This window comes from Schistocerca cancellata, chromosome 1, assembly GCF_023864275.1.
Source record: "Schistocerca cancellata isolate TAMUIC-IGC-003103 chromosome 1, iqSchCanc2.1, whole genome shotgun sequence".
NCBI classification, from domain to species: domain Eukaryota; kingdom Metazoa; phylum Arthropoda; class Insecta; order Orthoptera; family Acrididae; genus Schistocerca; species Schistocerca cancellata.
In genome coordinates this window covers 537,175,150-537,197,381 of record NC_064626.1, presented here as the reverse complement: position 1 = coordinate 537,197,381, position 22,232 = coordinate 537,175,150, and the positions used below count along the sequence as shown (strand labels likewise).

General features: G+C 40.4%; 1 protein-coding gene across 1 annotated transcript in view; it reads left to right on the top strand.

Moving 5' to 3' along the window:
• Nucleotides 1-378: 378 nt before the first annotated feature.
• Nucleotides 379-22,232, top strand: part of LOC126188734 (trehalase-like) — a 139,286-nt gene continuing 117,432 nt past the window's right edge. The window contains exon 1 of the mRNA XM_049930380.1: nt 379-1,058. Within this exon, the coding sequence (XP_049786337.1) occupies nt 394-1,058 (665 nt within the window). The 5' untranslated portion in view covers nt 379-393. The remainder of the gene's footprint in view (nt 1,059-22,232) is intronic.

The following is a 22,232-nucleotide window of genomic DNA, read 5'->3' as shown; positions in this document are numbered from 1 at the left end:
CATGACGTTCTTTTTCGATAGTTTGTCTAAAATCGTGCTAACATCTGACTGCAGTAACTCTTTGCTAGGGAGAATATCTGTGATGCGAAAGTTAAAAAGTTTTTCAGTTGTTCTGGCTTTCTTTATTTAGGTATCAGCAATGTGAAATTTAGGGTCGTCATTAAGAAGAACAAACATTTTTCTAAATTTTCCAGTAACAATCTGTCGTTTCTCTTCTTGAACTAGAGATCAACAATGTGGTTTTGGAAGGCAGTAACGCTACTTTTGTGCATTGTGTCCGCGGCGCACATCGTGTCCTGCTATCTTTGTACGCATCAGATATATTGTCAAGGCAGACTGCTGCATGAAGTGCAAATGAATTCTCTCTTTCCGGACTCGAAGACTTTTGTTGACATGAAATTAAGGATGTCGGACGCAGAGACGACAAAAGACTTCGAACTGCTTTTAAATAAAACGGGTGGAGCAAGTCCTAGTAGACCAGAACTCGAACAATTCGTCAAGGACCATTTTGAGCCGGTTGCTAGCGAGTTCGAAAAGTGGAATCCACCTGACTGGAAGCCTTCGCCGGTTTTTCTGAAGAAGATAAAGGATCCGCGACTGTGGGAATTCGCCAAGAAACTGAATGGAATCTGGAAATTTCTTGGACGACGCATAACTGATTTGGTGCGCGAGAATCAGGAGCTGTACTCCATCATTTATATGCCTTACGGTGTGATAATTCCCGGAGGCCGCTTCCGAGAAATATATTATTGGGACTCATACTGGATTATCCGTGGACTGCTCAAGTGTGAAATGTATTATACAGCTAGGGGCATCCTGGCCAACTTCCTGCTGATGGTTCGTCAGTTTGGACTCGTACCTAATGGCGGTCGTATCTATTATACCGGGCGCTCGCAGCCACCATTATTGCTGCCAATGGTGAAAAGCTATATGGATGCTACCAACGACATTGACTTTCTCCGTGAACACCTAGATACACTTGAGAAGGAATATTCATTTTGGATTGGGAACCGCACTGTAACTGTCACCAAAGGAGGCAAGAAATACCGTATGGCGAGGTTTGAAGCAAATTATAATGTACACGCTCTAAAGTTATAATACTCGCTCTCTTGACTCACGCGATTCGATGATTTTACCAGCTGGTATCATTTAATTTCCTGTTCTTTTCATTTCGTTTTTCACGTCCAAGCAGATCCTAAGCAAAATTGCTATGGTATGTTTCTGAAATTCTCAAAGTCGTCATCATTTGCTCTTTACATTCGGATCTGAACTGTTAATGAAAGGTTAAATGTATTTCCATAGTTTTTATTACATATACCTGCCGATAAATGACTTTCTATTTCCTCAGTCTCTTGTCGCTACTTTCTCCATTTTTTTTTTTCGAGCAAGCTACTTTTTTGAGGATCTGATTGTGTATACGCAAATAATAATAGTTACAACTTCTAGAAGTGCTTGAAAAATACCCATTTTAAGGGGTATGCAGTATGCACCATATCTCTCTCTTGGCTACCTTATATACCCATGTCCTCAGCCAGATATGACTATGTCATGAATTTCATTTTAATGTCGCTTTCTATCTAAACATAGTTACAATTGATGTGTTAGATTAAAGATAAAACTGCCACAAGACAAGCTAACCATAAAACAGAGGAAACCTAGGGCAATGACCAGGAACATAAAGTTGTGATTTTATTGTTTCTGTCTCTCTCCCTCCCTCCCATCCCTCCCATTCCTCTCTCTTCCCCCCCCCCCCCCCTCCCCACGCTGCCATCCCCGTCTCCTTTAATGCTGCAAACTGAAACATGACTTCTTCGTAAATTCATAGCTGCAGTAGGTGTACATGAGGAGAATGAGGAAGTTAACAGCTAATGACGGGCTTATGAGTAAAAAGACAAGATCCAGCCACCAAAGTGAAACAAAGTTCTCAGCCATCTCAGTATTGGGCACTGTCGTCTGGTGCATGACATCCTCCATTAGCAGGAAGACGTACCTTCCATAGTGCTTGTAGAGCTTGGGTAACAGGGCACAGTCTAGACTTTGATAATGGTATGTCATGTGTTGACAGACTATGATTTTTATTAAAGCGATTGCAACCTATGATTTTGATATGGACTTCCACGACAATAGGCACCAGTAATTTATGTAAGACTTGTAATCTTTTTTACACAATTTTAGTTATTGGCATAATCCGTATCACTTCAGGTAGAGGGGTTACCTTCATAGTGTCAGATGTTATTGAATTTAGCATATATTAAAATTCAGGAGTAAGTAAGATACATATAATTTTTGTTTTGTTTTCTCCAATAAAATTCCTGTCCTGAGATAGAGGCCTCTGAATATGACACTGCGAACACCATTTTGAAGATGCGAATTTCAGGATTTTTTTTAAAATGCTGTATCTCTGTAACAGTTCTACATATTTTGTTAGAGTTTTTTTTTATTTGAAAGATAATTGATTTATGATTACAATCGTATCCTCCATTTGGACATATCTGTCAAAGGTCTTTTACTGTCGTCTTTTGAATTTTTTTTATAATTTGCAGAAAAAGATTTGTTTTTTCAAAAATGCCAATCCAGAAAAGTTAGATTTTTTTCTGTTGATTGGTACCATGTAGTACTATATTCTCTGTAAAGGAGAGCTTTCACTTTTAAGTTGAACAGGTTTAATTTAAAAAAATAATTGTTTTAACTTTCAAGGGTAATTATGTCTTCACATAAGTTGTTTCTTACTAATTTCTTTGTTACAATGTTTATTTTTATTGTCTTTTTGTAGTTATTTCTTCATTTTCATTGTTGCAGATATTTCTTACACTGTGTTGTAGTTTGTCAATTTCTTTGACGTGGTTGTTCATTGCATGTTACTTTATTGTAGTTGTTGAGTGCTAATTTGTTTACTGAAGAGGCTTCTTAGAAATCTTTGGCTTTATTCAGGTTGGGAATAAGTGTTCTCATTTGAAGAATCTCTTTCGGAGTGAAGATGTTTCCTGTGACGACTTTTTGTGCTCTAAATGTTTTGACAAAATAACTACAATGATAGTATCTGAACAAGGTGAAGCCTCCAATGGTGCAGATTTTGCATCAATAGAGGAATAATTAAATACCCTGAGTCAGTCAACTACTGAGGTAGGTAGGTAGGTTAATAAATCGTGGTCAGTTAAGTCAAGCTATAAGCTCTATGCATCAAGAAACACAGAGAAATTACTAAAGCTATGAATGAATACACTACAGCAAAACTGACCACACTCTTGAAAGTAGAAATTCAACTTCAGAGGAAAATGAATCAAAGCACTCTTGCACCTCTTGCCAGGAATTTTTCACAAATATCAATTCAGCTGTTGAATATTGTGCATCCTACAGTGAAAAGGTGCAAGTTGTAACTATTAATCCAGAGACATTTTCAAAGAACAAAATTTTGAACCATGTTCTATCAGTATCAAAGTACATGGCAGACAAACCAAGAAATGTGAGGTCTGTAAAAGGAGTCCTTGGAAGACCAGATCCCTGTTATGGTCATCCTGTAGAAGCAGCCCAAGTTCAAATATTGCAGTCATTTTATCTGGAAGATAAATGGGACTGTTCTCACAGAGTGCCAACTGAAAAGACACTGTAACTGTAACAGTTGAAGGTCAAGAAATTGTGAAAGTGAAGAGGTACATGACTCACAGTATTAAAGAAACTTTTGCAATTTATAAAGCAACTATTCAACTTCACATATTGGAAGATCAAAATTTTATGTACTACGACCTAAGTGGGTAGTTCCACACCCATCTAGAGATGTCTGTTTATGCGTGTACTGTGCGAATTTTGAACGTGGTAAGTGTGAAGAACTTACTGGAGCATGTGACATATGACACCTTGGTTTGGCTGTGTGAACTAGTTAGTAGTCTGTGATGTAAAGTGAGAGACTTCTAGTTCCATGATTGGGGTGAGTGCCCTGGAAAGAGAGAACTGTCTTAGAAACTTGGCCTGGAAGATGTAGAAGATAACTTTTCAGAAGTTACATATCCGATGTGGGAGAAAAATAAACTAATTAAGAAAACTGTTTCCTTTGACAGTTTCATTGATGAACTTGATGAATGGTCAGTGAAAGAAGTAGCACACCAGCATATGAAGAAATTGCAATGACAACACATTGCAGAAGTGAAACGGTGTGTATAGGCTGAAGAACTATGTTTAGTGCTTCACTGTGATTTTTCTGATAACTGGTCTATAATTCTCCCACAAGAAGTACAAGGGTATCATTGGAGTAATGACCAGATTTCAATTTTTCCAGGAGTGACATATTTTCAAAACAAGACTACAAGTGTTGCAATTATAAGTGATGGCACAGGACATGACTCAGCACATGCTTTGCTAGCAATGCACAAAATTCTTCAACTGCAAACAGAGATAGAGAAGATCATAATTATTTCTGACAGTGCTCCTAGTCATTTTAAAAATCGCTACCAACTGTTTGAATTGAGAATCGCTTGTACCAACTAACTGGGTATTCAGTGCTACTGGTCATAAGAAGGAGCCTTGTGATGGTGTAGGAGGCCTGCTGAAGCACCATGCTACAAAACATAATCTTTCCAGACCAAATACATCTGTGATTCAGACTGCTGAGGATTTTACGAGAGTCATGAAATCTTACACACCCACAGCCCTCATTCTTTTGTCCAAAGAGGAAGTCGAATAATTCTGTGATCAGAAAAAAGAAGAATGGTCCAAACAAACTACTCCTGTGAAAAGAATTCAGAAGACATATTTTTGGACTCAAAGTGATGGGCAAACTCATATTGCATGCACTTTAAAGAGCGAGAAAGAAGAAATTTCATTCCTTCCGCCAACATCTCAGAAACAGCAGGATAATATTCAGATTCACAACCCGAGAAGGGGGATGAATGTGGCGTGTGTGTATGAATGTGACTGGTGGACTGTAGAGATTATAAACACCAGCAATGAGTTATATGAAACTGTAGTGAACTTTATGCTACCACATGGACCAGCTGCTGGATATAGGTTTCCAGCTGAAGGACAGCAACAATGCCGTCAGTGCTCACTTCCTGTTCACAAAGTTTTGAGAATTGTAGCTAAGTGATTCAGTTCCTATTGGTTCAACAGGAAGGTATCACTCTACATCAAAGGAAGATACTGAAGCAGTGGAACATATTTTTAGTTAATTGACTTTTTAATTTCAGTACAAAACAGAGTGCACAGAAGTTGTATAAATTGAAACCTTTAAGTTTTTGGACCTTTCACATACATTTCGGAACCTTTTAAAATGCTTGAAAAATTAGTCTCTTACTCATCTTCCAAAACTAAAATTATGTTAAATAAGGCTAAGTTTCGATTTTTATAAGCCTGTTATGTGATAAAGGGGTTAATAAAACAGGTTTTATGTATGGCAAAAATTTCAGTTGTTTATAAAACCTTAAAGTTGAATCTCTCCTTTTCAGGGAATGTAGAACTACATGGTACTAATCAGAAAGGAAAAAAAAAAAAATCAAACTTTTATGGATTGGCATGTTTGAAAAAAAATTTTTCCATAAATTATAAAAAGTTCAGAATGCTATAGTAAAATAACTTCGACAGTCAAGTCCAAATGGAGGGTTTCTTTGTAATAATAATGCAATTATCTTTCAAATAAAAGAAAACAACAAAATATATAGAACTGTTCCAGAGATACAGCATTTTAAAATTTATTCCAATATTCACATCTTAAAAATGGTATGCGCAGTGTCATCTTCGGAGGGCTGTACCTTGGAGCAGAAACTTTTTTTGGAGAAAACAAAAAATAACATGTTCCTTACTTAGTCCTTCATTTTAACATATGCTAAATTCAATAACATCTGAGACTATGAACGTAAGATTTTTTTCTAGCCTGCCTGAATTGATATGGACTATGCCTTTATGAGTATTAATTTTTTGATTAAAATACACTTACAATGTAGGCAACACTTCTGTCGTGTTCTTATCTTGGCAGTTTGTTTCCATTGGTCATAGTGTATTGGGTGATAGTATATAGTAGCCAGTGAGAACTGCTGAATCTAATGACTTATTTTGGCGGAAGATATGAATCGATTACTGGTTTTCGTATGTATTTGATTGTATGTTGCTAGGAATATGACAGGATTTATTGTGATATTGTTTTGTATCTTAACATTATAGTTTGGTTGTGAGTTGGTGAAGCCAAGGAATGTGAGTGGAGGGAAGCTGGCTGTAGTAATGGCTTGCCCAAGGTCTAGGTTAGGTTGAAATTTTACTGCTGGTAATGAGTTAGCGAAGCCAATGAATGTGAGTGTAAGAAAACTGGTTGTCATGACGGTCTGGTCTGTGGTATAGCCTAACAACCATGGGAAAGTTTCTGGGGTATTTCTGAAATGTCCTGAATTTTGAGGTTGTGGTTACGCAGGAACGTAAGACTTCTAGTTTAAATTTTACGAAATATTTTGTTTCCTGTGGCAACATCATACACAATATATTACATTATGGTGCCAGTTAATTCCATATGCTCCACACCATGATGATGTTTATTGAACACTATTTCTTCATTGACTCCTCCATCTGGTCTAGTCATCTGTCAAGTTCATTTCTCATCATTCATCATGCACAGGTACCAACTGCAGCATGGAATGCAAATAGCATTGATGTGCAGTGCACTTTCACCAATTTTTCTCCCTTTTTGTTTTCTTCTTTCAATTCATCCTTCTGGTTGTAATGTACTGAATATGTAAATTCTTTCCTTTCAGGTACTCATGTAATTTTTGTTATTTACAATACTGTTTTTTTTAAATTTATTACATCCCAGTCTTATTCCACTGTCACTGGAAATAATTTCTGCTTAATTTACATGCAATTACATAAAATTTAATGACATAGAGGAGGTAATTACCCCACTGTCATGTGCCCAATAATATGTGAGAAGAGTAGCATGCATATGTATAGTAATGCAGACGGAGAAGGAAAAGAACATAGTCTGCAGCTGTGAACTTGGCTCCAGCCCACCACCAGCAAAGGAGGGTGAAACTTTGATAATGCCAGTCACTCATGCAGGCGAAACATAAGAAAAATCATCAGATGACTGTTGGCTGAAGAACCTGAGATAGAAGTAAACAGGCAGTTTGTAATTTTCAAAAGTGTTTGTGAAAGCAGTATATGGCAGAATTCTGGCTCAATTAACATAGCAGAAATTGTCAACTGCCTCTCAGTTTGGCTTTCATAAAGAGATCTCCACAGAGAAATAATGGCAATACTATGAAAGGGATAGTTGCTAATCACTATATAGCAGAAATACTGAGTCACTGATAGGGACAACAAAAAGACTGTTGGATGAAGCTTTTGGTCAAACAGGCCTTCATCAGAACAGACAACATAAACACATACTCACACAAATGCAACTATACACACACTTGTGTGTGTGTGTGTGTGTGTGTGTGTGTGTGTGTGTGTGTGTGTGTGTGTGTTGTCTATTGTCTATTCTGATGAAGGCCTATTTGGCTGAAAGATTTGTTTAATGGTCTTTGTTGTCCCTATCTGTGACTCAGTATCTCTGCTATATGACACCTAGCAGCTATCCTTTTCATAATATTGTTTTTATTCCATCATAGATTCTTCACAGAGAAAGCAATATAAGACATCCTAAATGAAGTTGTATTAGAGCTAGGCAAGAAAAAGTATCCATTCTGACTATGTCAGATGATTATAAAAAATCATTCTGTTGGCATATGTATTGATCTTCTCAAAGCCAAATTATACTTGAAAAACTAAAGTGTCATTACATTAATGGAATCACTGTTGTATGGATGAAGTCCTACCTTCAAAACAGAAAACTGAGTGTTACATTGACACATCGTGTCACAGGCATGAAATTAATCTCAGAAAGGGACCAACATAATGTTGGCGCTCACAAGGGTTGGTACTGGGCCCACTCGTGTGCTTAACCTACATAAATGGCCCTGTAATGGTTACTGATGAAACAAGCATACTAACCAAGAACTCAAACTTAACCCTAGTAGACACAGCTCAGATGATAGATGGATGTGTTTACAAACCATAACAAATAACTTTATATCTTAACCTCACAAAGACATATTATGCAATTTCAAACCAGCAGAATTAGACATTTGTTGCATAGCAAAGTAGTAATTAAGTGAGGAATAAAATGTTTTTTAAACCGAGTGGGACAATGCTGAGTGAAGGATGTCCGTTGTGTATGTAACAATGGAGTAACCAATGCCAACACTCAGAAGAGCCAAAGTACAAACAAACAGGGAGCTCATTGCCTCTGACTGTGGGAGAGACAGCATCAGGAATAGCTGATCAGCACCTTGATAAGAGTGCAGAGCAGACACAATGCAACTCTAACAACGGGGCTATGTGTAGCGATGATGCAGGAACGCCTTTCAGGCCCTAACTTTTGCATAAAAGAATGCTCTGAAACTAATCAATAGACCAACCAGAAATACTGACAGGCTTAGGAAACAGGAGCACATTTAGTCACCAGAACAGGGGCAACATGTCATCAACTGCAATAAAACTCTCACCTTCTTCCACTCATTCTCAGAGTCTGGCCACTCCATCTGCATCACTGATACTGATGGAATATGAGCTCTACTAGTTGCAGAATGATCCAATGAATATGACAAAATGTTACTAGCTGCTGCCAGCTTCGGATCCACACCTGTCTGGCTGTGAGTTACTTCAGCTCTGCAAGCTGCATTCCTGCTGGTCACACCTCTGATTAATAGAAGATGCATCTGTGAATGAAGAATTGATCCCACAATGTGCAAGCTGATATACTGAAACATTGGGTTAAAAAAGGCAAAGAAAGAAGCTGTAGGGTACGACTGAGAATTAGTGCAATAGTTTAAGTGGATTATGACTTGCAAAATTAGCTTCAATTTAAAAACAGAAATAACTCATGAAGGGTGAATTGATAGAAAATGGGTATTAGACAATAAAGTGCAAAAATTCAAACAGAATTTTATAAAGGTTGGGGGAATATTGCTCAGCTGAATACTGACTAAGCAAGGAACAAAATTTTGCTGAAATCGACTGGAACAATGCTAGGTGGAGCATGTTCATTGAGTATGCAGTGATGGCTTGATAAATGTCAACACTTGGAAGAACCAAAGTGCACACAAGCAGGGAGCTCATTGCATCAGACTGTAGTGGAGAGAGAGTCGGGAACACCTGATTCAGCGCCTTGATGACAGTGCAGAGCAGACTCAGTGCTGTTCTGTCAATGGGGCTGTGTGTAGTAACTACACCTAGGGATGAAGCAAGAATGCCTTTCAGGCTGCAAACTTCGCATAAAAGGACACACTGAACCTAACATTAGGTCAGCCAGGAATGCCGAATGGCTCAGAAAATGGGAGCACATTCAGTTGCCTGTAGGGGCATCACATCATTGATTGCTATAAAACTCTCACCTTTCTTCCATTCAGTCTCAGAGTATGTCCACTCCATCTGCATCACTGGTACTGCTGGAAGACCAGCTCTATAAGTAGCAGAATGACCCAGTCATTATTACAAAATGTTACTAGTTGCTGCCAACTTGGAGTTTAGTGCTACCAGTCCACAGCTGTCCAGCTGTGACAGGAACTTCAACTCTGTGAGCTGCACCACTCCTGGGCAGTACACTTATGTTACAAGTGGTATGCTGGGGTTGCCTCTAGGGTTGTTCTACATGTTGCCCTGTGTCTTCCACCTACACACGAACACAACAACCGGAAACAGGGGCATGCAGATTTTTGAGGCTGGGCGTAAGCACAGCTTCACTCAGTGAGAGTGCTGAGCCTCCAACAGTCGTCCACAGCCAAGCAAGGCTACAGACACATGTCAACCACCACACTGTCCTGTGATGGGGCCATGGGACTGACCTCAGACTACATCAGGAGAGCTGCACTGGGAAGAAGACAGAGTGATTCTAAAACTCTCAGAAATAAATGACTGTTAATTGAATGATGTCTTATTAGTGCCTGGTGCTCCTCCACTTGACTATCATACATCCACATAGGAGGCTCCATCTGGCGGGCTACTACCAGGCATGAATATGAACACGAAGTAGCCTTTAATTAAGCCATCCAGTTTGTGCAGTCCTTCAACTGTGTTTCCTTCTTAACATAATAGTATAGCAGTCTTGCATTGTAGTGGCAGATGTAGCAAAAAATGGTTCAAATGGCACTGAGGTCATCAGTCCCCTAGAACTTTGAACTACTTAAACCTAACTAACCTAAGGACATCACACACATATATGCCCGAGGCAGGATTCAAACCTGTGACCGGAGCGGTCGCGTGGTTCCAGACTGTAGCGCCTAGAACCGCTTGGCCAATGTAGCAGCAACCAGAGGTTCAGAGAAGCAAGCTGCTTACACGATGCAATGTTGACTTGGTGTGCTGACTGGACAGTAATGGTCTGGATAGCTGTGGTGCAACAGGGGCAAAATCACCAATGCCTTGTACTTTGTGATAGGTTGTGGCACCCCAGCAGCACAGTAATTGCATGCCCAGAGTTGGAGTCTGGCTTGAAGGCTGAAGAGCAGGGCCAGATGGCTGACAGAGTGTTGGCTGCCAGGGCTGAGCAGACAGGCAGATGTCCCTCATTTGTGGCATGTTGACAGCATGATGATGAGGAGGACAATGGTTGACACAGACTGGGCATTACATACTGCCCATCTTGTGAATGCTGATGGGCTGGTTTGGGTGGGTTTAAATGCTGCTGGTCTCCATTGATTTTGCTGCAGTCACAATGTTTGTGTGTCATGCTGAACCATCTAGAAAAGAGGAATGGCTGGCAGTTGTGACCAGTAAGGGTGCACCATATTTTTCCTGGTGACTGGCATTGTTTTGTCAGGTGGAAAGCTGTGATGCAGAAGAGGTGTTGGCCCACTCAGCATGAGGGTTGTTGACTCCAGAATGACCTTACTATCATCCTGCCACTCCATTGCTGGCCCCAAATCCCATTATAACTTTTTCCCTTTACACCACGTTTTCGAAAAAAGCCTGAGAAGTAGTTTAGAACAGAATATATAATCAAGAATAACATTTTAACTACAGTTCAGGTTGGCTTATGTAAATTTGCCTTACGTAAACACTTCTTTTGTGGCAAAGCAAAGTATGATATCCAAAAATCAGTTACTGTAGAATGATACAAGAAAAATCATCCTGTTGGTATTATCTGTTGCCAAGGCCTTCAGTTATGTAGGTATAGAAATTTAGAAAACAAATTGTCTCTTTTACAGATGATATGACAAAAAAAAAGATTAAATTTGGAGTGGTGAAATATAGTGTCCTACTGGGTTCAACCCTTGGCCTGTCCCTGTTTTGCAGATGAGGTTTTTAGCTTACTGTCACTCAGTACTGTCCAATGGCCTAATATTATGGGATAATGCTGGCAAGGAAAAAATGATTTATTCTGAAGAAAAGGGGTTGTAGGAATTTTTGCACTTATATGGCAGTATATGCAGTCCCTAATGGTATTTTTGGTTAATAACAAAAGTGGGTTTAGGATGAATTGTCCAGTTCACAACCACAACAGTAGAAATAAATCTAATTTCCATATATACCATGAGTTTAAGATTCTGGTTCAAAAGTCTGCAACAGGTTGCTGTGGCAAGTCAGTCAGAAGATCAAAAGTCTCCAGATATGCAAAAACAAAGTAAAGGAGTACCGCATTAGCCACTCATACAATGTATCAGAATAGTTCCACTCATGCATGCAAATTATTCATAGCTCTAATGTGTGTATTAATTTTAAACATCATAGACAGCTGAGCATGGTCTGTATAAAGTTGCAGAAATGCTACATACTTGCTTTGTGTGAAGTATTAGAAAAAACAGGAGCTTATTAGCATAAGAGGAAAGTACCTCATTTTTGAAAGCAAATTTTCTTTCCCTGATGGACATATACTTTATAAAGCACTAATAACCTGTAAGTAATTCCAGTAATTGTTAATGTGAGAGGATTAACACTAGTGATAATGGAAGGAGTCAGTCGAAAAAAGTGCACACCCTCAATATCATAAGGATACATCTGATCATGTTATATCTGAATGTACCTCTAACTGATAACATGATAACATTTGTGATATAAAAGAAACACAGACATCATCTGCCACCAGGCACTGAAACATATCAAATTGTGGGAAATGAAAATTTTTGATGGACCAGGACTTGAACTAATATTTACGCATTACACAAGTGGTTACCATAATTGCTTCTCAACTTGTTGAACACTACACCTGTAGTGTACATTGTTTGTTATCCTCACTGCTCACAGCTTCACATGATTCCCACAAGAGTTCACATGTAGTGTGCATCTGCATTAAGTTGTCATTATTTGCTGCCAGGCGCATATATTATTATATAGTTTATGTTTGCCCTTTCAGACATCTTCTACTGCAAGCTCTTTGCTTTCCATATTTTAGGAGGAGGTAGTATGGACAAAAACAAGAAAAAAATTGTCTAGCAAATTTGGATTCTAAAATAATACCTTAAGAAGTATGAGCACTGTTCCATAGAAGAGATGTGTTTCACAGCAGCAAAGATGAAAAAGTGCTCATTGCTCTTAAGGTATACATTTAGAGCCCATTTTTACCACATTGTTTTGCTTCAAATGGTCATTCCTGCAATCTTCCTGAATAATGGCCATTCGTCCTGGGCCACAGTGTATAAACTGGTTTGTATTATTGTATTTATGTTCTTGCCTTCGAACTTAACACTGCATATAACAGGTAGTAGCTCAATATGTGCTCTTGTGGGCTAGTAATTTCTTCCACTGATTACATCAAATTAGTTGTTAGTATAATTTAAAGAAATAACCTGCAGTGGCTGCTGCTGTCTGTTAACATATAGCTTGACTTATTCCATATCCCTAATGGCTTCCTTTATGATATGAGTTATTAAACATAATGCATCAATGAATGTATCAAAGTTTCTGAGAAATGCATTTAACAGAATACTGACCCCTTCTGTGAGAATAGCTTGTTAACTGCAATACCTCTCAGATTGTCTTCATTCTCAGAAGAGAAAGTCATATGCATGTTCCTTTGCGTGGCCCCATAGTGTGATCATTTTTTAGTGATATGAAAAACCCTGGGTGAAGCATTCTGGGGAATGTGTTAATACAGAGACTGGAAAATGGCTCGGGAGAGAGGAGATGGCACATTCTCACTTGGTCACATCGAACATACCACAGTTTGCATCTGATTTTGGTCAAGAGGCTACTTGCATATCTAATTACCAGAAAAATCAAGTATCCAGTCCAACCAAAGCAGTTGTTTGTTGTTGTGGTCTTCAGTCCTGAGACTGGTTTGATGCAGCTCTCCATGCTAATCTATCCTGTGCAAGCTCCTTCATCTCCCAGTACCTACTGCAATCTACATCCTTCTGAATCTGCTTAGTGTATTCATCTCTTGGTCTCCCTCTACGATTTTTACCCTCCACACTGCCCTCCAATACTAAACTGGTGATCCCTTGATGCCTCAGAACATGTCCTACCAACCGATCCCTTCTTCTAGTCAAGCTGTGCCACAAACTTCTCTTCTTCCCAATTCTATTCAACACTTCCTCATTAGTTATGTGATCTACCCATCTAATCTTCAGCATTCTTCTGTAGCACCACATTTCGAAAGATTCTATTCTCTTCCTGTCCAAACTATTTATCGTCCATGATTCACTTCCATACGTGGCTACACTCCATACAAATACTTCCAGAAATGACTTCCTGACACTTAAATCTATACTCGATGTTTACAAATTTCTCTTCTTCAGAAATGTTTTCCTTGTCATTGCCAGTCTACATTTTATATCCTCTCTACTTTGACCATCATCAGTTATTTTGCTCCCCAAGTAGCAAAACTCCTTTACTACTTTAAGTGTCTCATTTCCTAATCTAATTCCCTCAGCATCACCTGACTTAATTCGACTACATTTCATTATCCTCGTTTTGCTTTTGTTGATGTTCATCTTGTATCCTCCTTTCAAGACACTATCCATTCCATTCAACTGCTCTTCGAAGTCCTTTGCTGTCTCTGACAGAATTACAATGTCATTGGCGAACCTCAAAGTTTTTATTTCTTCTCCATGGATTTTAATACCTACTCCGAATTTTGCTTTTGTTTCCTTCACTGCTTGCTCAATATAGAGATTGAATAACATTGGGGAGAGGCTACAATCCTGTCTCACTCCCTTCCCAACCCCTGCTTCCCTTTGATGTCCCTCGACTCTTATAACTGCCATCTGGTTTCTGTACAAATTGTAAATAGCTTTTCACTCCCTGTATTTTACCCTGGCCACCTTCAGAATTTGAAAGAGAGTATTCCAGTCAACATTGTCAAAAGCTTTCTCTAAGTCTACAAATGCTAGAAACGTAGGTTTGCCTTTCCTTAATCTAGCTTCTAAGATAAGTTGTAGGGTCAGTATTGCTTCACGTGTTCCGATATTTCTACGGAATCCAAACTGATCTTCCCAGAGGTCGGCTTCTATGAGTTTTTACATGCATCTGTAAAGAATTCGCGTTAGTATTTTGCAGCTGTGACTTATTAAACTGATAGTTCAGTAATTTTCACATCTGTCAACACCTGCTTTCTTTGGGATTGGAATAATTATATTCTTCTTGAAGTCTGAGGGTATTTTGCTTGTCTCATACATCTTGCTCACCAGATGGTAGAGTTTTGTCAGGACGGGCTCTCCCAAGGCTGTCAGTAGTTCTAATGGAATGTTGTCTACTCCTGGGGCTTTGTTTCGACTCAGGTCTTTCAGTGCTCTGTCAAACTCTTCACACGGTATCATATCTCCCATTTCATCTTCATCTACATCCTCTTCCATTTCCAAAATATTGTCCTCAAGTACATCGCCCTTGTATAGACCCTCTATATACTCTTTTCACCTTTCTGCTTTCCCTTCTTTGCTTAGAACTGGGTTTCCATCTGAGCTCTTGATATTCATATAAGTGGTTCTCTTTAATTTTCCTGTAGGCTGTATCTATCTTACCCCTAGTTAGATAAGCCTCTACATCCTTACATTTTTCCTCTAGCCATGCCTGCTTAGCCACTTTGCACTTCCTGTCAATCTCATTTTTGAGACATTTGTATTCCTTTTTGCCTGCTTCATTTACTGCATTTTTACATTTTCTCCTTTCATCAGTTAAATTCAATATTTCTTCTGTTACCCAAGGATTTCTATTAGCCCTCGTCTTTTTTCCTACTTGATCCTCTGCTGCCTTCAATACTTCATCCCTCAAAACTATCCATTCTTCTTCTAGTGTATTTCTTTCCCCCATTCTTGTCAATTGTTCCCTTATGCTCTTCCAGAAACTCTGTACAACCTGTGGTTCTTTCAGTTTATCCAGGTCCCATCTCCTTAAATTCCCACCTTTTTGCGGTTTCTTCAGTTTTAATCTACAGTTCATAACCAATAGATTGTGGTCAGAGTCCACATCTGCCCCTGGAAATGTCTTACAATTTAAAACCTGGTTCCTAAATCTCTGTCTTACCATTATATAATCTATCTGAAACCCGTCAGTATCTCCAGGCTTCTTCCATGTATACAGTCTTCTTTTATGATTCTTGAATCAAGTGTTAGCTATGATTAAGTTGTGCTCTGTGCAAAATTCTACCAGGCGGCTTCCTCTTTCGTTTCTTACCTCCAATCCATATTCACGTACTACGTTTCCTTATCTCCCTTTTCCTACTGACGAATTCCAGTCACCCATGACTATTAAATTTTCGTCTCTCTTCACTATCTGAATAATTTCTTTTATTTCATCATACATTTCTTCAATTTCTTCGTCATCTGCAGAGATAGTTGGCATATAAACTTGTACTATTGTGGTAGGCGTGTGCTTCGTATCTATCTTGGCCACAATAATGCGTTCACTATGTTGTCTGTAGTAGCTTACCCGCATTCCTATTTTCCTATTCATTATTGCAGCAAAGCAGTATTGCCCAAAAAACAGAGCTGTAGAATAAATGTAAGTATAGCCGCAGTTGAAACACCTGTTCTCTCTCTCTCTCTCTCTCTCTCTCTCTCTCTCTCTCTCTCTCTCTCTCTGTATTGGTTCTGACTGGTTGATGCAGTCCACCACAAATTCCTCCCTGTTCCACTCTTTTCATCTCAGGGTAGCAGCTGCAACCTATGTTCTCAATTAATTGCTATATGTATTCCAATCTCTGTCTTCCCCTATAGTTCTTACTGTACAGCTCCTAGCATAACAAAATACAGAATCTTGGACAAAGGCAAAGGCAGTAGAAAGAAAATGTATTTAGTATCTTCCATCAAAATACCAGCAAGCCTTATAAATAAAAAGAATAAACTTCTTATACCCAACCAGGTAAAAGGAAAAGGTAGGTAGGATTTCAGCAGACTTGTTAGTCCTACCAGTACTTCACATGGAAATCACTGAAATTGAACAGATTAAGCTTGATGGATACAGGCTTTAGTATGTACTGTATGGACTGATGGTGGCCTGACTACAAATTGGGCAAGAGAACCTTGCAAGAGGAAATGAATACTCATTATGTGAGTTAATTGATGGGGAAGTAGTAAGTCCAATGTCATTGGAACATTGTGTGTCCAAGAAAATGGGGATCTTGGCTTGACCATGCAGACCTTGTGGATGGAATAAACCTCTATGAAAAAAACCCGCAGTCTCAAGCTGTACTGCACGCTGATGAGATTCATGGCTGTTGAGGTTAAGCAGTCATTAGCAGGCAACCTCTGGGGAACCTGCCGCACCTCAGTTGTATGAGGCTTACTCAGGCATGCAGGGCTCTGTCTGAGTGGTCCCTTATTTCCCTATCTGCTCGTGGGACCAAGATGGAACCCTCTAAATCTTCTTCGTCTCCTCCCAGCAGGAATGGTGTTCTGCCTGAGAGTTCTCACATCCATTCATCAAAAAGAATGAGGGAGGCTAGTCCTCCTGATAATCAACTTGTTGTCAGTAGTGGGGCTCAAGGAGTCATGAATCATAATGTTTTTGTTGTGATCAAGAGGAAGGAGGGGACGTTTGAGAAAGTGACCCCCTTCTATATCCATAAAGGCTTAGATGGGCTGGCTAGTACCCTAAAGTCTGTTAAGCAGTTGAGCAATGGTTCCTTGCTTGTTGACACTAACCGGGCAAAGCAGGTGGAACTCATTAAGAAATTGGGTGAGTACGACATCATTGTTGAGTTGCATAACTCTCTTAGCTCCATCAAAGGTGTGGTAACCTGCCATGATATTATGGATATAGACGTTGCTGAACTCAAACAAGAATGGGCACCATAGATGTGGAACAAAGGACATGCAAAAACAATGGAGAGACTGGGAAGACTGCCACTTTTATTGTGACCTTCAATTCTCCAACACTACCTGAACACATCACGGCAGGTTTCTTCCGACTTAGGGTTCAGCCCTATGTACGTAACTCTATGCGATGCTTCAAATGCCAGCGTTGTGGCCATACAACGCTAAGTTGTAGAGGTGAAGCAAATTGTGGGAAGTGTGGAAAGGCAGCCCATGAAGCTGGGGTGGACTGTCCATCTCCAGCAGTCTGTATTAACTGCTCTGGAAGCCACCCAGTCTGGAGCCAAGCTTGCCCTGTTTTTGCAGAGGAACTCAGAATTCAGGAAATCAAAGTGACTAAGCAGATTCTGTATGCAGAAGCCAAAAATGATTATCAGGCTATGAAACCCCTTGTCTTTGCCACTTTTTACACTTTCTCGGTGCAGAAACCTGTTACTAAGGTTGACGCTTCGACTCAGACGATGTCCAGTGTTCTGTTATCCACCTCTAGCACCTGTACTTGTACCTGTATGTGTCAAAGTAAAGTAAAGGCATAGTGATTCAAACAGCTACAATGGAAGAGACCAGTAATGTTTCCACAGTTCACAGCCTGAAGGCATCCCAAAAAGCAGTGTGACCCTCAATGCCAAGTTTCTTTGAAGAAAAGTGGCTCTCATCGCTCCCTTTCCCCCTCATCCTTGCTGGGGAAGGGAGCAGGGAAAGGATCCCAACATATGGGTTGAAAGCTGACCCAGGCACCATCAGATCTCATTCTGGCATGTCTGACTGATGATGAGGACATCATGGATTTTGATGCCTCATCACCAGACCCAGTCAGCCCCCAAACCCTGACTCACTCTACAAGTGCCTCACCACCTTGGCACAAAGACAGGGGTAAATCAAGACCACATTGACAGAATGGCTCCCATACTCCAATGGAAGATAAATGAGTATAGGGCTCATCTGGCAGAACTGAGACTCCTTGTACAGGACAGAAATGAGTCTCTTGTAGGCAGAGCGAAACTCTGCCTTCAAGAGACTCATTTCAAAGAAACTGACACATCTGTACTTGGAGGTTATCACCTTTATAGAAACGACGAACTTACTGGTGACAGGGCAAAAGGTGGGGTTGCAGTGTTTGTAAGGGACACTTTTCATTCCTCACCTATTCCCTTAACAACAACACTACAAGCGGCTGCTGTTTGGATAGTGGCTCATGTTGACATTACAGTGTGCTCTGTGTGCTTACCACCCCATGAGCCTCTTGATAGTGGGGTTCTCACTCATCTTCTTGATGAACTACTCCGACCCTTTCTCCTTTTGGGGGACTTCAATGCACACAGTGCACTATGGGATTCTAACATCACATGCCCCAAGGGTTGGGCACTTGAGCACCGAGATGGTTATTCAAGAAGGCTAACTGGATGCTTTACAGGCAATTAGCTGTTTTCGAGCAATGTGGCGGCATACAAGACTGGGTGGATCACATTGCAGCTGTGATCCACTGTGCTGCTGATGCATCCATCCCAAAGTCTGTGGAAGTGCCTAGGAGGCAACCTGTCCCTTGGTCAAATGATGAGTGTCACTTTGCAATTAGGAACAGGAGGGCAGCAATGTGCAGATTCAATCGATGCCCTACAGATGAGAATATTGAAAACTTTCGAATGGTGCATGCGAAGGTGAGGAGAATAATTCAGGAGAGTAAGCAGAGGTCTTGGCAAGAGTTCCTGAACTCCATCAATAGGTCCACACCCGCATGCAAAGTATGGGAAGCCATTCGGAGGATCTCAAGGCACAACTCTCAACTACTAATAGCAGCTGTACAAATACAGGGGTCTCTTGTAACATCAACAACAGGTATAGCTCAGACAATGGCTAAATCATATAAATCGATTATGGCTGATTCCAGCCAGGATCCTGTCTTCCGTCAATATCTTGAGGCACAGGAGAAGGCTGATCTTGATTTCAGTTCCACCAACATAGAAGAATACAACCAGCCTTTCTCTCTGTGGGAGCTGAATTCTGCATTGTCAGTTGCTTGTGATATGACCCCTGGAAACGACCAGATAACCTACAGCAAGTTACAACAGTTGGACTGACGGTTGAGGGAAGTCTTCCTTCAGCTTTTCAATAAAATTTGGATAATTGGTGACTTTCCCAACTCGTGGAAGGAATCTATTTTAATCCCAATTTTAAAACCAGGAAAGTATTGGACAGACCCTGGTAGTTATCATAGTATTAGCCTGATAAGCTGCATAGGAAAGACATTGGAGCACTGGAGCATATGGTCAATTGGTGTCTCGTGCGGGTTCTGGAAACCAGGTCCCTCCCAGTGTGGGTTCAGGAGGTATCGCTCCACCCTCAATAACCTGACCCTGCTTGAAGCTGCAATTCAACAAGCTTTCCTTCATAAGCAACATCTTATTGGTGTTTTCTTTGATTTGGAAATGGCCTATGATATTATCTGGAGGCATAATATTTTGTCGCAGCTCCATCAGTGGGAATTCTGTGGACATCTGCCGACCTTCTTATGGTCCTTTCTCTCGGACAGATATTTTAAATACAGGGTTGGGAATGTCTTATCTGACCATTTTAAGCAGGAGAATGATGGCCATCAAGAGAATGTTTTAAGTGTCACGGCTTTCACCATCGCAATCAATAGTATTACAACTTCAGTGCGACGTCCAGTATGTTCCTTACTTGTGGACGACTTCTCCATCTTCTGTGCATCTTCCAGCCTCACCATGGCTACTTGGAAATTGCAACTGATGATCAGACAGCTGGAGGAATGGTCTCACACCACAGGTTTTAAATTCTCATTGGAAAAAAACAGTTTGTGTTGCTTTTAATCATTCCCACTCTCTGTTTAATTTGCCCATTTTAAAACTGGGGGACACCTATCTCACTTTTAAGGAAAAGGTGAAGTATCTGGGTCTTTTCTTTGATGATAAGTTAACATGGTTGTCACACCTTAAAAAATTGAAACTGAGATGTCTCAAGGCCTTAAACATCCTTAAATGTGTTACATCATAGGTCTTAGGGAGCTGACAGAGCATGTCTGCTCCAACTTTATAAGGCCTTCATGCAACGCCAGCATGAATACAGATGCCAGATTTATGGGTCAGCAAGGCCTTCATACCTTAAAATGCTGGTTGCAGTTCACCACAAGAGTATTAGTCTGTCAACAGGGGCCTATTGCACGAGCCCTGTTGTTAGTTTGTGTGTAGAGGCTGGAGAGCCTCCCCTGTCTATTCGATGTCTTCTTCTCATGGTACGTCAAGCATATAGGGCTTTGTCCATTCCTAAATTGCCAGCATCCAGTTACGTTGTTCAGCTGCCACTGGAATGGCTGTTTGATCATCGACCACAAGCAACACGGCCATTTGGGATCCGTGCAAGGGACAGCCTGGAATCATTATAGGTGGGGGGCATTAAGGTCCATAGCCAGGGATGGAGTAGGGCATCCACCTAGATACTACCAGATGCCTAGATTGCTTTTAGAACTGACTGCTTACAAGAAGCATTGTACCCCAGACCATGTTTTTAAAATTAAATTTAATGAAATTTTACGTAGCCATGTCTACACAGATGGTTCTAAGCAGGGAGATGTTTTCTGTTGTTCTCCCATGTTCCCCAACACTGTCCTCAGGATAGAGCTCCCAGAGCAGTTTTCAGTTTATTACACAGAATGTTTGCTATCCTGAGGGCAGTGGAGCAGATGAGACAGATCCGTGACAAAAAATTTATTATCTGCTTTGATTCTCAAAGTGCCCTTCTCGCCGTTGGACAGATGTACCCAGCAGATCGGATGGTGTGACAAGTGCAGGACACTCTCCTTCTCTTGCACAGGCAAAATAAGGAAATCATTTTTTGCTGGGTTCCAGGTTGCATAGGCATACAGGGAAATGAACTTGCTGCTGCTAGGGATGCTTCTTCCCTTCCTCCTCCAGCCAGCTGTTCAGTCCCTCTGCAGGCTGTCACTTCATTTGTGACCAGGAAGGACATTTGCTGGTGGGAGTCCCAGTGGCTGGAAGTGAGAAACAATAAATTACGTTCCATCAAAACTTCAGTGTGATCATGGATCACCTTCTTCTGCCCGCGATGGTGTGAAGAAGTAGCCCTTACTCGGCTTAGAGTGGACATTACCCACTGACACACGGCTTCCTCTCACATTGGGAGGAGCCCCCAGTATGTCACAGATGCGGGACACAGCTGTCAGAATGACATCTTTTAACTGAGTGTGTTCTGTATGATGACCTGAGGGTTGAACTGGGTCTCCCGCAGGATCTTCCCTCTATTTTAACTGATAACGAGGCGAGTGTTGTTCATGTCTTAAAATTTTCTGTGGTGTCCAGAATTCTTCCCAAAATACTTGGTGTGCAATCTTAATGTGTCACAGAGTGGCCGGGTCACGTATTATTTCTAAGTCATCATCCAGCCACGCTTATTTGTCCCTTTCTTAACAGCATCTTTACTGGTATTTTCTCCATTGATTTCATTTAGTTATCCCGTTGTGTCTCGCTGGTGTTTTATTATGAGCTATCCTGAACCTCACCTTCCTGGCATTGCTTTACATTTCCTGTGGTGGGATCAAACGTAATTTTCCAGTTTATTCATCTCCTTCCATAGATTATGAAAATCTTCTTCAGTATAACATTAATGCAAGGGTGCTGATGACCTAGCTGTTTAGCACCCTCCACCATAAATCATCATAATCATCATCATCATCTTAAATACATTCTCTAAAACAAAAGTCAAAACTGAATGGAAGCAAGGATCAGAGGTTGGTAACTCTTGGGGTTAACGTATCTTGTGCTAGGAATGGAGAGATATATGTAATTCAGAGAACAAGGAGTAGTCAAAAGCAAAAACTGTTTGGAATATTAAACAAGAAATAAGTGAAACTAGACATCCACATGAAACTGAGCCTCCAAAAAATCGTTCTGGCAGAAATGGTTAAATTGTCATCCCCCAAATTCAACCATT